The sequence below is a fragment of the Atheta coriaria genome, unplaced genomic scaffold (assembly GCF_025399875.1).
Source record: "Atheta coriaria isolate IRGN ID8LTWV9N9 unplaced genomic scaffold, Caltech_Dcor_3.1 hic_scaffold_5_pilon, whole genome shotgun sequence".
NCBI classification, from domain to species: Eukaryota; Metazoa; Arthropoda; class Insecta; order Coleoptera; family Staphylinidae; genus Dalotia; species Dalotia coriaria.
This window is the reverse complement of record NW_027045447.1, coordinates 12,137,585-12,153,536: the sequence shown is the minus strand read 5'-3', so window position 1 is coordinate 12,153,536 and position 15,952 is coordinate 12,137,585. Positions and strand designations below refer to the sequence as shown.

General features: G+C 36.4%; 4 protein-coding genes and 1 long non-coding RNA gene across 5 annotated transcripts; 2 read left to right on the top strand and 3 right to left on the bottom strand.

The window, feature by feature from the left end:
- Positions 1–311: 311 nt before the first annotated feature.
- On the top strand, positions 312–1,728 carry LOC135791805 (uncharacterized). The gene is made up of 2 exons (XR_010548130.1): positions 312–1,023; positions 1,092–1,728. It is a non-coding gene; the product is annotated as an uncharacterized lncRNA (long non-coding RNA).
- A 47-nt stretch (positions 1,729–1,775) lies between these two features.
- Positions 1,776–3,583, bottom strand: LOC135791803 (TNF receptor-associated factor 6-B-like). Its single transcript, XM_065302346.1, is given in 7 exon segments — positions 1,776–1,981; positions 2,042–2,285; positions 2,288–2,421; positions 2,477–2,634; positions 2,687–3,002; positions 3,071–3,319; positions 3,388–3,583. Coding segments are annotated over 6 exon segments (1,215 nt in total). The 5' UTR covers positions 3,244–3,319; positions 3,388–3,583; the 3' UTR covers positions 1,776–1,791.
- A 102-nt stretch (positions 3,584–3,685) lies between these two features.
- Lztr1 (Leucine zipper like transcription regulator 1) lies at positions 3,686–6,701 on the top strand. Its single transcript, XM_065302345.1, has 5 exons — positions 3,686–4,072; positions 4,130–4,559; positions 4,610–4,773; positions 4,833–6,009; positions 6,067–6,701. Exons 1-5 carry the CDS (start codon positions 3,942–3,944, stop codon positions 6,484–6,486), a joined length of 2,322 nt encoding a protein of 773 aa, XP_065158417.1. The 5' UTR covers positions 3,686–3,941; the 3' UTR covers positions 6,487–6,701.
- A 503-nt stretch (positions 6,702–7,204) lies between these two features.
- On the bottom strand, positions 7,205–8,038 carry LOC135792272 (transcription factor giant). Its single transcript, XM_065302893.1, has one exon. It carries the CDS (start codon positions 7,976–7,978, stop codon positions 7,241–7,243), a length of 738 nt encoding a protein of 245 aa, XP_065158965.1. The 5' UTR covers positions 7,979–8,038; the 3' UTR covers positions 7,205–7,240.
- Positions 8,039–13,090: 5,052 nt separating this feature from the next.
- tko (technical knockout) lies at positions 13,091–15,190 on the bottom strand. Its single transcript, XM_065303186.1, has 3 exons — positions 15,078–15,190; positions 14,851–14,999; positions 13,091–13,520 (listed from the first exon to the last, which is right to left on the bottom strand). Exons 2-3 carry the CDS (start codon positions 14,996–14,998, stop codon positions 13,180–13,182), a joined length of 489 nt encoding a protein of 162 aa, XP_065159258.1. The 5' UTR covers position 14,999; positions 15,078–15,190; the 3' UTR covers positions 13,091–13,179.
- Between the last annotated feature and the right edge of the window lie 762 nt (positions 15,191–15,952).

The window sequence follows — 15,952 nt, the reverse complement described above, 5'->3', positions numbered from 1 at the left end:
TTTTAACTATTTTTGATGTTGACTTGAATGAATGTCTAACATTTACACTTCCTATTTATATCCAAGATAAAACTAAGACATTCCCTACTTTTTTTTAACGTACTGACGACTTGGTGAAAACCAGCAGCAATAAATTCATAAAAGTGCCGAGGTGTTAAGTTTCAAGTGCGTTGAAGTGCAACTTTGTCTTATGGTCAATTGAAGATGTTAATTAGGCATTTAAGAAATTGATTCAAGTTTACTGTTATCTCTTCTTTCTTTGTATGAACAAGTATTTATGATTTAGTCATGTAAAACTAACTGTTGAACTTAACAGTAAGTCAACGAAAGTTGCGCAACGTAATTACGCCAAAGCGTATATTTCTTAACAATTGTAACAATTTTAATTTGCCGCCGCAAGTCCCAATACCTATCTTTGATAATGTGACACCCGTTTCTAGTAAAAATTGGCATGAAAACAATGTGTCCACAAAAGAAAATCAACGTCATCCAACCCCTAAGTTTTACAAAGTTTTACGTAAAACTAGAGCCTTACATAAAAAATACAAAATGGCGATGGTAAAATTACTAAAAGACGCTAGATCTTGGTTTAAAAAAATATGCAAATTTTCGGACGAAGTGGATAAAGTTCCGATTAACAATTTGCATGACTTACAAAAGAACCAAGCATCAAACAACAACGAAATGTTTCAGTATATAAAACAAGAAATAGAAGAGCTCAAAATAATGATCCAAGATTTAAAAACAAATGAAGATATAGCGTCAAAAACAAAAATGGAAACTGTTCCTATTATAACAATAACACCGTCATTACCTGAACGCCCTTTGCTACGTTCGACAAATATGGCAGCAGCACCTCCTCCACCACCACCACCACCGCCCCCAATTTTGGTGCCAAGCAACCGACCACCAATCATTGCTAAAGCAAGCGGGGACAGGAATACAAATAAACAAAAACAAGGAGAAATGAGGCCTGCTATTTCATTGAATGATATTTTAAGTGTGAAGCTACGTAAACCATGTGTAAGTAATTATTATTATTTTTCTTATATTTGTAATTGACTTTGCATCATTTTGTGGCTTTAATTCAGGAACGTTCGCAAACTTTGCCTAAATCAAATTCCTGTCGTATATTACGAGGACCGGTGGTCACACTGGACGCTTTAAAACAAGTACGTCTTAAGCCAGCATCGAAGATTTCCACATCTTTATGTGCTGATAGCATCAACTCACCCATCGGAAATGTTAGCAATAGTCCCGTCTCAAGTCTGAAACGTTTGCTTACCAATGGAGTTTCATCCGAAAGTCGCCCCAAGCGAATGCGACACTGTTATTCAAAAACGAGTGCAATAGATCGCGAACGATTCACTGAAAATTGAAATTTAAGTGAATGAATTTATCTTATTTAGATTTTCGCAAAGCGCACATAGATTTTAAGAAACATACCTTATTTATGAAGATTATTTATTACGAAAGCTATGACAGCTTGAACTTAGTTCTGTTAAAAATTGGTTTTAATCATAATTAGATTATAATTGTTGTTGTAGTGCGTCACATTTACTTCTCCCTTCGTGGAGAAGTCAAACTGTTGACAAATGCTGAGTTATCTTATATGTAACGGAATATTATCGATTTGTTAAACAAATGTGTCGTAATATTGTCGAGTTTACTAGTTATTGTTAGAAGTTTTTTTTATCAATTTATTGCATAAATAAAATTTAAATTTAATTACTGCTGTTTTTTTTCCTGGGAGACTGGGAAGGCAATAAACCAAATTACAATGATTATATATTATACTGGTTGGATAGTAACTTTAACTATCAATTGATTTGAATCAAAATAATCATTCCCCAAAAGTTGCTCTAGGGAAGCAAATTCGGTATATCCAAATCCCTTGGCGTTCAAATCGTCCACAGGGCGACAAAATGCTTCTAACTCGGGACGTGTCATCATCGTTTCCTTGATATTTTGAATAGAATCCCTATAAGCATAAAATTTTAACAAATTTGTTGTTTTATCCTATATTCTTTTGTCATTTTACGTCGGATGTATAATGGATATAATAATTCTTCCACAAAATGGCCAGTCAAGCGTGTTGTCGTGGTCAGTTTTCATCATGTGAATCAAAAGTGCAATAAAATTCGGATTTCTAGGTGACAAATTAAGTCGAATGCAAAACTTGTATCCATAATAAGATGTAAAAAATCCAGGACTATAGAACATAATGGACGGATTGTTGTGCATCTGGTTCATTTTACTCTTAAAATCGGTGATATACCATACATAATTTCCCCACAGAGACGATGGGAGAGATGCGACATTGTTACGTTATTAGACAAAATCTGATCAGACATGTTAGCAATAATTATGTCTTGTTCTCTAGATTTTTGTTCTAACACAATTATTTTTTCATAAAGTGCTCTAAAAAATTCAAAATTCAAATATATTTGAGAACATCACTCCTCTAAAAACTCACTTAAGTAGGTTTTCAACTGACTCAGCACCGGAATTTCCAGCTGATCCGGATCCTTGGGCACTTTTAGACGGTGGATCCCAATAATTTGCTTCCTGTGCAAGTGCCGACGTACTTGCTTGAGTATTAATTGATAATTTTTTGTAGGCACTTGAAAGCAACTAAAAATAAAAACATTTTATTGAGGATATTGTATTAATTTAATTCCATTACCATTAGATGTTTTTGAATATCATGCTCCAAATGTCTTTGCAATCCTGGTTCATCATCAAACTTTGCATCACAGCCAAACTCAACATAGCTACATCTTAACTTTTCATTATCAGGCAATTGATATTCAATTGGCTTGAATGCACATATCAACAAATGAGATTCAACATCTAAAGGAGATAATTCCTCCAGACATCCTCTTTTTAAATTAGGACATTTTGTTCTCTGTTGAGAAATTTCTCTCCTTGTAAAATTATCAGGAAAAATATCGGAATTTTGTAGCTTCATGTTATCTACTGGACAACATTCATGATTCTTTCTGCAAGAATTAATTGGAATCATATTATTAAAAACATTTCAAAGGTGGAATAAACAATAAATGCTTACGCTAACCAAGATTCAATGCAGTTCCTGCAGAACCTATGTCCACAAGCAGTAACAACTGGATCTCTTAGCCAATTCAAGCAAATTGGGCACTCAAATTTAGCATCTGGTGCTTCAGCTGTTTCAATAATACAACTTTCTTCAGCTGTTTGTGTTATGTTCGCTGCTGCTGCCATTACTAATCAAATGCAGTCATCAAACACTCACGAGATAATCGTTTTGTTAGAACGACTGTATAAATTACCAGGAATTCTAAAGTAATGGTGAATAATACTATCTTATTTGATCAACACACACTTGTTGCATGAGTAATTATGTACCTGCCTATAAGTTGTATGTACTTTTTATGTATACCATGACGTCATGGTCAAGGTATCAACAAGTGTTACAAATTCAATCGAATTAATTACGAAGTTTTATAAATACCAAAATACAATTTGAAATTTTGTAATTTTGAATCAGCTTTACATAAATTCTATTTTAAACAGCGATTATATACATAAAATGTATACTATACATAACATGTATACATAAGTGTACATAAAATGTATACTATAAATTTTATGTATTCATAAGTGTACATAAGCATGTAATACTGGTTGCCTAGTGTTATACTTAATCTGTTAGTTGCCTACGTTGAACCTGTATGTAAATATGTCAAACGAGTAAACAATGCCCTATAATTAACAACTAAGTGTTTAAAACAACAATTACGTTGAACCGAAAAACGTACAATTCTAAATTATCGTCTTGGACAGATAAGCATCAAGAGCAGCCAACAAATTCATCATGCCTATTAAATAATAGTGAATATAACACATCAACAAAAAGTTGATATTGTGTGTTCCCTGGAAATAAATAAATTTCCTGCAAGATGAGCTCACTTACGATATCGGACGTGATGGGAGCTCAATTCGATAATGTTCTCTCACTGGCATTGGGGCCCATTGAAACGGTACATCGATGGAAACGTATGCCGGAATGTGACGAATTTGTTGGAGCCAGGTACCAAAAAACATAATAATATCTGTAATATATAACTAACTTAAATTAAATTAACAGGAGAAGTAAACACACAGTTATAGCATACAAAGATGCTATTTATGTGTTTGGTGGAGACAATGGCAAGTGCATGCTCAATGATCTTCTAAGATTTGATGTGAAAGAAATGTCATGGGGCAGAGCACTGCTAACAGGATGCCCACCAGCACCCAGATATCATCACTCTGCAGTGGTGCACAATACATCAATGTATGTCTTTGGAGGATATACAGGTGACATTCATTCCAACTCCAATCTCACCAACAAGAATGATTTGTTCGAGTACAAATTCAATAGTGGGCAATGGGTTGAATGGAAGTTTAATAGTAAATCGCCGGTGCCCGTGCCAAGATCAGCACATGGCGCTGCTATTTTCGATAATAAATTGTGGATTTTCGCTGGATATGATGGAAATGCCAGACTTAATGATATGTGGACTGTTTCTCTTGTTGTAAGTTAATTAAAAACCTAAAAACTTAAAAACCAGCATTTAACTTTTAGGGTGATAACAAAACATGGGAGGAAGTAGATCAGCAAGGTGAAAGTCCACCAACATGTTGCAATTTTCCAGTGGCAGTTGCCAGAGAGTGTATGTTTGTTTTCAGTGGCCAGAGTGGTGCAAAGATAACAAACACTTTGTTTCAATTCAACTTCCAAAGTAAAATGTGAGTACCTTTGATAAATAATTAAACTTACGATTCTAATCTTTGCTGCTCATGTAAAGGTGGACGAGAATTTCAACTGAACACATTCTTCGAGGTCCTGCTCCACCTCCAGCACGTCGCTACGGTCACACAATGGTTGCTTTCGATCGACATTTATACGTTTTTGGCGGCGCCGCAGATGCTACAGTCTCAAATGATTTGCACTGCTTTGATCTCGATTCACAAACCTGGTCTATCATTTTACCCGCCGCGGATTCCTTCGTTCCATCGGGAAGACTCTTTCATGCCGCCGCTGTTGTCGGCGATGCAATGTTTATCTTCGGTGGTACTGTAGATAACAATGTGCGCAGTGGAGAGATGTACCGATTTCAATTCTCCAGCTATCCGAAATGTACACTGCATGATGACTACGGTAAAATTCTGGAAAGTCGACAGTTTTGCGATGTGCAATTTCAAGTTGGGCCTGACGAAGAGCGTATTCTTGCACATCTTGCTCTCGTTGCTGCGCGTTCGCAATTCCTCAGGAATAAAATAAAACAAGCAAAAGATAATCGCGATCGACACTTGGAAGAATTATTTGGGACTGTGGATGTTCCCTTCACTGATTTACCTCTACTCGAAGTTAAACTGCCGGATGCAAATCCCGAAGCATTTGAAATGGTTTTGAATTACATCTACATGGATTGTATTGACCCAACTAAACGCGCCCAGGAAGGCGAAAGCCCTCACAGTAATCGCATCGTTCTCTTGATGATGGACGTGTATCGTCTTGCAGTGCAATTCGAAATGGCACGATTGGAACACCTCTGCGTACAGTATTTGAACGCGACGATTTGTTTGAACAACGTGCTGGTAGCTCTGCATAACGCGGACTCCCTGCAATTGACATTCATCAAAGAGTTCTGCCTAAGATTTATCGTCAAAGATACGCATTACAATCAGATTGTAATGTCTAGAGAATTTGAGACGTTAGACAGGGTGTTGATGGTTGAGATTATTCGACGCAAGCAAGTACCACAGAACAGAGCGCAAATCGAGCCGAAGTTCGATGGGTTGGGATCGTCCCTAGAGCAAGATATGGCCATGTTTTTGAGGACAACTGGCTTGGAATTCTGTGATATTAATTTATTATTGGACGGCGCTGTTATTCCCGCACATAAGAGTGTTTTAGCCGCAAGGTGTGGGTATTTCGAGGCAATGTTTCGATCGTTTATGCCTCAAGATGGTACTGTTAGGGTAAGTCACTTTTAAAACCATTACTTTACTTTGCGCTATAAAAAAACATATTTGCAGATTCAAATCGGTGAAATGACACCGTCAATCGAATCATTCTACTCTCTTTTGCGTTACATTTACTATGGAGATGTGAATATGCCCCCTGAAGATTCTCTTTACCTTTTCTCCGCTCCATACTTCTATGGGTTTACCAACAACAGGCTGCAGGCATTCTGCAAGCAGAATCTCGAGATGAACGTGACGTTTGAGAATGTAATTCAGATCCTCGAAGCAGCTGATCGTATGCAGGCCACTGACATGAAGAAATATGCTTTGGGGATTATCGTGCATTACTTCCCCAAAGTTGCGAAGATGCCGCGCCTCAAGATGCTGAGTAAAGATCTGCTGTTGGATATTCTCACCGCGCTGGGAAATGATCGGTCGGACAGCAAGCTATGTCAGGATATGTCCTCTATTAGCATTAGCAGTGACAACTGATGCTGGTTTAAGTTCTATTTGCTTCTACTTAGAGCCTAGCAGAAAAAAAACGCATGCAATAGTTTAGTTATTATTATATATTTTAATGAGGCTAATTCATTGATCTAAAAAATAGGAAAAGACTAATTACTGAGCTTTAAAATTGTTTCTGTTGTAACCAATGTTTGACTGCATTTACATGATCACCATGTATTAATATATTGCCTGCAAACTCATGAACCTGTATTCTTATTGGCTTGGTACTCTGTTGCTGAAGAAATTGTTTCAAATCTGTTTCCAACTGCCAAATGTCACCCTCAATTAATCTAATTTGTGTTAAACGACGCATTCCCCTGTAAGTGCTGTTCAAGTACACTGGTAGCATGTGATTTCTTGTTCGTTTTATAAAGTACATCAAACTGTTAAACAACAATGTCAGTATCAATTTACGCTATTTTGCAAACATTCACAAGAACAGTTATTGCGATACTGGTCTAAATGAAACAAACACCAATTGATTGATGTTTGATCAAACAATATACTCAGATCATATTAAATATTTATCAAATACATATTAGAATTCTTAAACGCTAAATTACATAGAATAATATCTTAAATATACAAACGCGATATATTTACAATATAATTATTCGAAAATTTACAAGTTACATGTAAAAATGACAAGATTAAATCACAAAATCACATAAATTACGCATTCGATAAGGGAGTTATAAATAAAGCTGTTCTTCGCAACCGAAATCCTTCCCAAATCATCTTAATATGACGGAACATTAATGACACCCCGCATCCTCTCCATTTCATGCCTCATGGCAGCCATTTCAAATCTAAGTTTCAAATTCTCTTGCTCCAAAAACGCGCAGCGAATAGCAATCTCGTCTTCTTTGGCACGTCGGGCATCTCGGGATCGTTTTGCCGCTTCGTTGTTCTTCCTGCGCTTCTCCCAGTAAGTAGGATCAGCACTACTGGAAGTTTGATTCTGATGCGTGGTGCTCATTTTATTGATATTGGTACCTTGATTTTGATTCTGCACGCGTGACAACATCTTCTGACGAAAGTCAGCGTATGCTCCTGCGGAATCCTTTGAAATAATAGCATCGGAACTCACAACACCATAGGCAAGACTCAATGGGTCCTTGGGGTAAGCCTTAAAAGGCCTCGGAAGTTTACTTTTATTCTCAGCTGAATCAGTTTGGCTGGAATATTGATAATTCTGATCTCCTTCGGATGATTCGCTGCCTGTACGCGAACTGGGACTTGAAAAGCACATCATGGCGTGCGGTGGGTCCGGATAATTTTGTTCTGGTGTTAAACGGTGGTGAGATTCAATTGAATGCGTTGGTGAATTTGCAGGAGATTGCGGTGGTGTTGGCGAACGTCCACGTTTTCTGGATAAATCCAATACATCTGGAATTATCCTGGATGATGCCGAGCAGTTCAACGGAGTCAATAAATGTTGCATGGAGAAGATGTGCGATTGTTCACTGACAGCCATCTGTAAATTTTTTATGAATTTATGAATTCACTTTGAGCGAATTTTGTAATGTTAACGAGACTATGTTCAAACGAAGAATGAAGTTCCAAGTTTGACGCGTGAACTATTAATATGTTTACAAACAAAACAAGTTGTGTGATTGTTTGAGTTGAAGCACAGCAATTACTAATTATTCATTCGGTGTTTAACATTGATAATTTCATTCGATTGGTGAGGCCTACCTTCGTTTGGTTGACGTTGATTATTAATCAAAAGTTTCCTCGATAACTTAAAGCACTTTGCTTAACTTATCACTTGATGCAGCAAAAAAAAAAACGTTCGACACAATTTGATAATCTTCTAGGTGGTTGGTGACAGGAAGACGATGCGTTCGCAAATAATATTTTAAGTACCTTGCGCTGCCCTTTTATTGAAAACTGACCGTCCTGACCATCGTCCACAAGCAACCCTTTCTGTTCGACCAATCACAATCGTTTCTACAGTATGCTAAGGGTGTTTGTTATTCTCCCACCACTCCCCCGCATTCGCAACTTATTTTGGCGTGGGTACCGTACTTGCGCTACCGTGGACGTTTGCGGTTTTCTTTTTGCCCATTTTACCTATTTTTATTATGGTACCGTTAGTTTTTTGGCGCTAGCAATTTTATTGCTGCTTGGATGTCCTTTCAATGAGAGCATGTTTCTTCATTTTTACGCTTGTGTGTTTACGATAGTGACCAAAAAAGATTTTAAGGAAAATATGCAGTATTGTAAAAAAAATTGGCGAAGTGTAATTCTTGCTGTATAAACGTTTTAGCCGTTGCAAAAAGTTTAAGTTTATGACTCGTTTACGATTTACACAAGTTTTTGTCAGAAGTTTTTAGGGCACAAAAAGTGAAACCGGCCATTTTTATTTTATTTTGTAATTTAATTGTCAAAAACTGATGTTTTCATTTTTATCTGCTGATTTCGATTCGGAAATCTTGCCTTCTTTAATAAAATTCCAGAATATTAGCGTGTTTTGTCACAGGTCTGTAATTTTTTGCTAAAGTTTTGTCAATAAGATGTATTTTGAGACTATATATATATTTAGTTATTGACGTCTATGTAATCTATATATACATAAATGAATTGCTGTTCGTTAGTCTCGCTAAAACTCGAGAACGGCTGAACGGATTTATCTTATCTTGGTCTTGAATTATTCGTGGAGGTCTATGGAAGGTTTAAAAGGTGAGAAAAATTCGAATAATTGCCGGGAAAATCCTCAAAACAGCTCTTTTCTGTAGAATAAAATTTGACATTGAGATTCAATCATAGTTATAGTTAAATAGTTGAATTCGAGGATATTAGCGCGCTTTGAAGATGCATTATTGACAAAACTTTATATACCTAATTTCTTTAAATTAAAATTGCTAATCTTATTGATGAATTGACTCTTACTACGAGTATGTCTAGAACAAGCGAGTAAAAACGAATTACATTTTTATTAAACACTGCCGGAACGAAGTCGCGGGCAACAGCTAGTTTTAAATAAGAATACAATATTAAAAAAGAAAAAGTTTCTACTTTAGTCGCAAATTTCTGCGTCAAAGGGTTAGAAAAAGCTTCGAAAGTCTAAAATGAAATTCTTTGTGAACCAACGCCGAGGAATTTCAAAGAACTCCATCCTAGCGGTCACATTTTGCAAAAATGTCATCGCTGCGGTGGTCCTCTTTGCATAACTTCACATTTAACTGCGTCACAAACGATATCCGATGGAGTTGCGCTGTCTCATCCATCAAAAAAGCTGCTTACACTTAAAACGATACTACTTTCGACCGACGTTCGATAATCTTTTAAGTTTTCAAACGAACAAATTTATGAATCAATGTAAAACTGACTAAAACGCATTAAACCATGCATGAATAATTACTTGCACCGTGATTATCGAAACAAATCACGAATTAATTCATCATCGCTACGCTTAAAACTTTATTTCATTCAACATGTTGTTTATTCAACACACTGCGTTGTATTTTTATTATTGTTTTTCTGCGTTGATGAAAACCGTTTTTGTTGATATTGTGTGCAATATTCTTGCACATGCCACATTTGCGCCCGTTTTACGGAAGCGGAAGGGTTGCACGACGCATATTATTGTTTGCGTATGTCACCCCTATCCGAAAATTGTATTATTTCCGCAATGCAGCACCCACGCATCTCAAATAGAGATGAATCATTAAATATTTCAGATGTGGGTGAACGCAAGAAGGCAACATATTAGAAGTAGGGTTGCAATCAACTTGCAGCAGTTCGCAATGACCCAAAAATCTGGCACAATTTCGCATGCGTACCCCTGGGGGTGCGCCAAGCTCACAGTAATAATATTTACAGCCCCCGATTTGAATTTAACCCGTTTTCAAAGTGAAACTTTCGATGATATGCAAAACGTTGCCAACTTGCCATCATAAACAAGTTGAAAGGCTACTTAGTCGTAAAATTAAGTCACTAGACGCGCGCGACAACTAACTCTTTAACCAGAAAGAGATTAGTCGACTTCGACTTTAATTCTGTTAACTCAGCGGGTGGCGAATCGCGCGCGCCTCTCGTAAATCAATCGCACCGCCCCGCCAGGTAACCCTATGCTTAACATATGAAAGGGGATCAAAGAGTTCAAACGACGCAAGAATATTTATTGCGCCTGCTACTTAAGTCAATTACGCTTTTGGAAATATCATGGGCGTGGACGGGCGATAGATACTGGAGAACAATGTGGAGGACCGTAAACGTTTTGAAAATATTTACGGTAAATTCCGTCAATCTATTTATGGCGAGTGTTGGGGGCAGTGTGGAATATTAATGCAAAAGTCAAACGTACAGAAGTCGAGCAAGCGGGTTGAGACGTTTTATTGCGTTGGGTTTCTGTAAATTCATCAACGAAGTCAATCCGAGACAATCCGGTTATATTTGCACAATAATTTCGAAGTATTTTCTTCTATTATTTGTTTTAAAGCTTTTATGTTCGTAAATATCTCTTGTTTTCCAAGTAAAACTTGGCCCACTGTATTTACAATACTTCTTTTCATCCCTGTTAGCAAATACCGTTTTCAAAACTTCTATGAATATGCTTGACATCGAAACATAGAGAAAAGCATGCAAAATCTGGGTTAACGTAACTGTAAACTTTTGCAAACTGTAAAATTGTGGGATTTGACCTACCAGGTGCCACGCGTAGAAGGGTTTTGCGGTTCTTATTTGCGCCCCGTATTAAACATCTCAATCGAGTATTTCGGTCACATGAGTGTGCACAAAATCTATGCTCTTTTACCGCTAAGCGTGGGATAGTTCTTCCGCATTTGATGTGGTAACAATAAAGGATGGGATCCACAATCGCATGATGCGTGTGGCATGCTTCGGCTTCTTGGTTTTTCACAACATATTGGTTGCAGTTGTGAATATATCACACGGTAGCTAATGCTAAATTCGCATTAAGTAGTATTAAACGGTACTTATGCACAATGTGACGGCTTGTTTGAGGTGGTAAGAAGCATGGCTGCTTCTTAAATCTTTTGCGTTCGTAGTGGGTAAATAAGAAGTAAAAGCGGAGCACTTGAGTTGTTATCTAGACTTAAGTTACAGAAAGGTGCAGATTAAGTGTAATCGCGCGTAAATTTGTCATCACCAACAGATACCACTGATCTTGCCGACAAATACGAAAAAATTGCACAAGACTTTCTTTTTTTAATCAAGCCTACATTTTGTAGTATTTAACTAGTAAGGCAAACAATAAAATCCGCCAACATTATTTTCGCAGCACTTAAAAATGTCTCCGTGCAGAAAAAGTAAATATTTTGAAGGCGTGTGCACCCTGTAAACATAAAATTATTAAAAGTTCACTACAGTATGACCAGTCGTAAATACGCTCTTGCAATAGCATTTTTGCAACCGCTTTAAAAAACATTTGCAAAAGCACCGTAAAGTTTTACAACGCGACCGGGAAAAATTGCTTTCTTCAAAAATTCTCCTCAAAGCCATAAAGTCCGTATCTTCTTGGAATAACTTTTTAGCATAATTGCAAACTTTTTTCCTTTTTTCCTCGTTTTATGAGCTGGTCGATGTGGAGTCGGGATGCAATTGCTACGACGTAATAACGATGTATAATTGCATATAATTGCACTGGATTTTCCTATCTGTAGTATAAATCGAACACCGATGGAACTGTAACGCGACAATTCGCAAATTGTTTTATGGTGTAGAATAGTACACGCCACGGGAGGTCATGACCACCACAAAGATATTAAATAAAATTTCGTGGAATGCTTAAGAGCTTGTGGTGGTGCATGCCTGATATTGCAAACCGTGCATTGTTTTGTGGTAAAACTAGAACAGAGATTAAAATTATTGACGCCATTTCCTGTCATAACGACCGGTAAATCTTAATCTTTTCATTGACGATTTACTTAAACAGGAACCGTTTGTTTGTTGAAAATTAGATGAGAATTCGTAACACAAATGTTTACGCATCGCAATTCGTGAATCATTAAAAATCGATAAAATTATTCGTCAGACATCAATCAAACAAAACTTAAAAACGCGATAACAACATGATCGATTGACTATCCAAAGTTAATAAAGCTTTTACCAAGCACAATTTGTAAATATGTTAAGATTTGCGCACTTTGCAACTTCTATTTTTTTGCAAAAATATTCAACACACAATACCCTCGCTCGCATGTCACTTGTCATGCGTCCGAGTTATTGAAAATCTTCAGCCCCAACAAATATGTCCATTATGGAAGGGTTTCGTCGTTGAAAAACCCAAAAACTGGCATCGGCATTGTGCGCCCATTGTGTGTAGTTATGATTGATGTCTGTGTCAAATGTCCCAAGACTCTGAAGTAATAACGGTACAATCGTACAGTGCATTGGCGCATTCATGTCGTAATAGAATCATGCTCAATACTGAGCAATGCGTGCAATGCCATGCATTACATTGCTCATATTTTAATCCCTTATTGTTGACCTATATCCGTGAAACAGGAAACATCTGCATGGATGGAAAATAGTTGCAAATTTGTCCGAAATATGATTTGCAAGTTTTTGCAACAAACGGTACTATTTTACACTTTCTTCTTTATAAAACTCAAAATACCGGTTTATCTTACCTACAAGTTATAACTTGTAACAGAGTTTTTAATTTATTATTTATTTATCTACAAATGTGGGTTATTATTTTATATTCTCCTACTTTTTGATTTGAATAACATGAGACAAATCGTATTTACCCCTAACGCATTTCAATTTAACACCAGGGCAATCCTTTAGTCTACCTACACGACACAACACAATATTGTGTTCTTGTAAATTATGCCCAATGCCGGGAATATACGATACCATTTCCTTCCCGTTGGACAAACGCACAAGCACACATTTACGATTAGCAGAATTAGGCTTCTTCGGTTTCTTGATGAGTGTCTTAAGAACAACGCCTTTCATAAAAGGTCTGCCATCCAGCGGTTGTCTAGGCTTGCGCGTTTTAAAATGCGGACCACGACGATGCATCTGGTACAGGGAGGCAAATCTCTCTGCAATAACAAAAAATAATCCGTTTGGCAATAGTAAAATATGAACATGAAAATATTGAATGAATGCGTCGGTGACAATAGGAAGATTATTATTAAAATTTAAGATGATGGAATTGTGCTACGGGGACAGATAGAAATCTTGAGGTAATTGGTTTTGGTGCGCGTATTGCTGTATGTGAAAGCAAGGGTTGTTTGCAGGGTCCGTGTCCGGCTTGAAGCGAACGTTACAAAGCGCCCGTGACAGATTCCATTCAATTGGCAAAATGCTTGCTAGAGAGATTAACATCGCAACTGGACAATGTCCGAGTGTTGGCCAGGGCTGTACTATTATGTTGAGGCGGTTGAAAATATCACGACAATGCTTTGAATTTACCCAAAACATCAGATTGGATGACCTATTGTTTAAAAATATTAATTTTTATAATTACAAACAAAATAATAATTATTAACGATTTTCAAATAGCCTCTGAATAAAATCATTTAAATTTAGAAGAATTTTTTCATAATTCCAGCAGCAGATTGAGAAATTTGATTTTCTATTTCGCAAATCATGTCCGAAATCTATTTTTCTTTCTTTTCAGTAAACCTTTGGTCACCATTTCCACCCCTTCCTTTATCTAGCTGATGATTTGCGCCTAAGATATAAGCTGCACTCATACGAGCAGGTGACGGACATTCTCCATTGTCGACCGATGGCGAGCTGAATAGCGCAAGCCACAATAAGTTGTTCACATCACGCTATATTACACTGGGCTGTGTGAAGCGCGACGAGGAAGCCAGGAAAGAGGAAAATATGCCAATAGGGGATTAAGATGACCATATCGCTGGTGTGCCACGTCCATCAACGGCGAGCTGTTTGTACGTGCGTGGGTAATCTTGACCACACACAACTCTATTATTGCATTTCGATGATGACCGATTGCCGGGTAACGGAACGTACGCTGCGATGCATGTTTGGGGAAGTGTGGCCGAGATACAGGCACAATCAGCAAGGGGTGGCGGAATATTCGATAATCAGAAGATCAGGGACAACTGCTGGAGTGTGCTGCATGTGAAGTGCATTCAAATATGAAATTTAATTAAAATTTCTCATCTAAAACCCTAAATCTAAACAATTAAATATTTTTAACATTAAATATGAAGTTATAATTATATAATCCGGTTAACACGTAACAAAATTTTAATCTAAGTGAAGAAAATTCTGTTCTTTAAGTGTTTTAATTAATATATGTTTGAAATAACTTAATTTTTAACTAATCCAATGAATCGGAGAGGATTTTAACTAGTAGGAATCCAACTAGTTATTTATAATTTAAATTAGATACAATACCTTGCACCCAAGTGAATGAAAATCCATTTGTTAGCTCACTGGCTTTCTGGAGTAGAGGTCTTTGGACTTGTGCAGAGGATGTGAGAATATTTCTGACCATTGAATGAGTTTGTGGTACTCGACTGATCAACTGTCTCAATACATTCATTCTAGAATAAAACAGTACAGGTAGATTAGATGCTTCAATTATAAATTAAAAATAAATGGAAAAACATGATATAACTTACATGTAATGTTTTATTTACACTTATAAAATTAAATAATATCAAATTTAAACCGCGAAGAGGACCCACCAATCAGAATTATGAGGTTAGTGGAAGCCATCATGGAATTATTTTCGTGTAGATTTGTAGTTTCATCGTATGCAACCCAATATACACGCTTTGAAATACAAAGTGTTTTAAACATAAAATTTTAAAAATATACAATTTAATATTTAAAAAAAATACATAATTATTTAATACTTAAGCTTTTGATATATTATTTACACATTTAATTAATATTTATTTGTAAATAATAATACAGATAATAATTAAAATTTAAAATCAACAACATGACACGTTGTCCTCAAAAAACTTAAATATGTAATTACAGACGAAGAAAAATGAGAAAAGAAAAGTTTGGGCACGCACAATGCACATAACTCTATTATTATTCCGAAGAAAGTAGCACGACTTTGCGGGCCGTACATGAATGCATCGACTTCATGAACATGGCGCTCATGAAATCCACGACGTTTCTTACTTTTCCTTTATTTTGTACAACGCGAAGTGTGACTTTGTGCGAACGTTGAATACGTATTCAATTTGTCGCAATCATAAATAATTGTGCTTTTTAACGTTTTTCTTACGACAAACAACGATTTGTCAACTTAGTTGCAATAATATACTATATACGTAATGCAAGAAATAATTTATTGATTAGTATTAAAAAAAGAAACTTAAGTTGCGGGCGTTGCAGGGGTAAACAAATTGATATAACAACAGTGTAGGAAGTTTAAAATTATTTAAAACTTGACATGTTTGCGAAATTTTTTGTTTAATTTCTCAGTGTCACAAAATGCAATAAAAGTTATTAGGAAAATCATGTAATTTGGTTTTGA

Bases quoted from the DNA above. Each gene is read 5' to 3' on its own strand.
- Lztr1 (XM_065302345.1), top strand. From the start codon at position 3,942: ATGAGCTCACTTACGATATCGGACGTGATGGGAGCTCAATTCGATAAT. The intron at 4,073-4,129 runs GTACCAAAAAAC...TTAAATTAACAG, and splicing joins GACGAATTTGTTGGAGCCAG to GAGAAGTAAACACACAGTTA. The intron at 6,010-6,066 runs GTAAGTCACTTT...ACATATTTGCAG, and splicing joins CTCAAGATGGTACTGTTAGG to ATTCAAATCGGTGAAATGAC.
- LOC135792272 (XM_065302893.1), bottom strand. From the start codon at position 7,978: ATGGCTGTCAGTGAACAATCGCACATCTTCTCCATGCAACATTTATTG.
- tko (XM_065303186.1), bottom strand. From the start codon at position 14,998: ATGAATGTATTGAGACAGTTGATCAGTCGAGTACCACAAACTCATTCA. The intron at 13,521-14,850 runs GTATTGTATCTA...TTGTTATTGCAG, and splicing joins TTCATTCACTTGGGTGCAAG to AGAGATTTGCCTCCCTGTAC.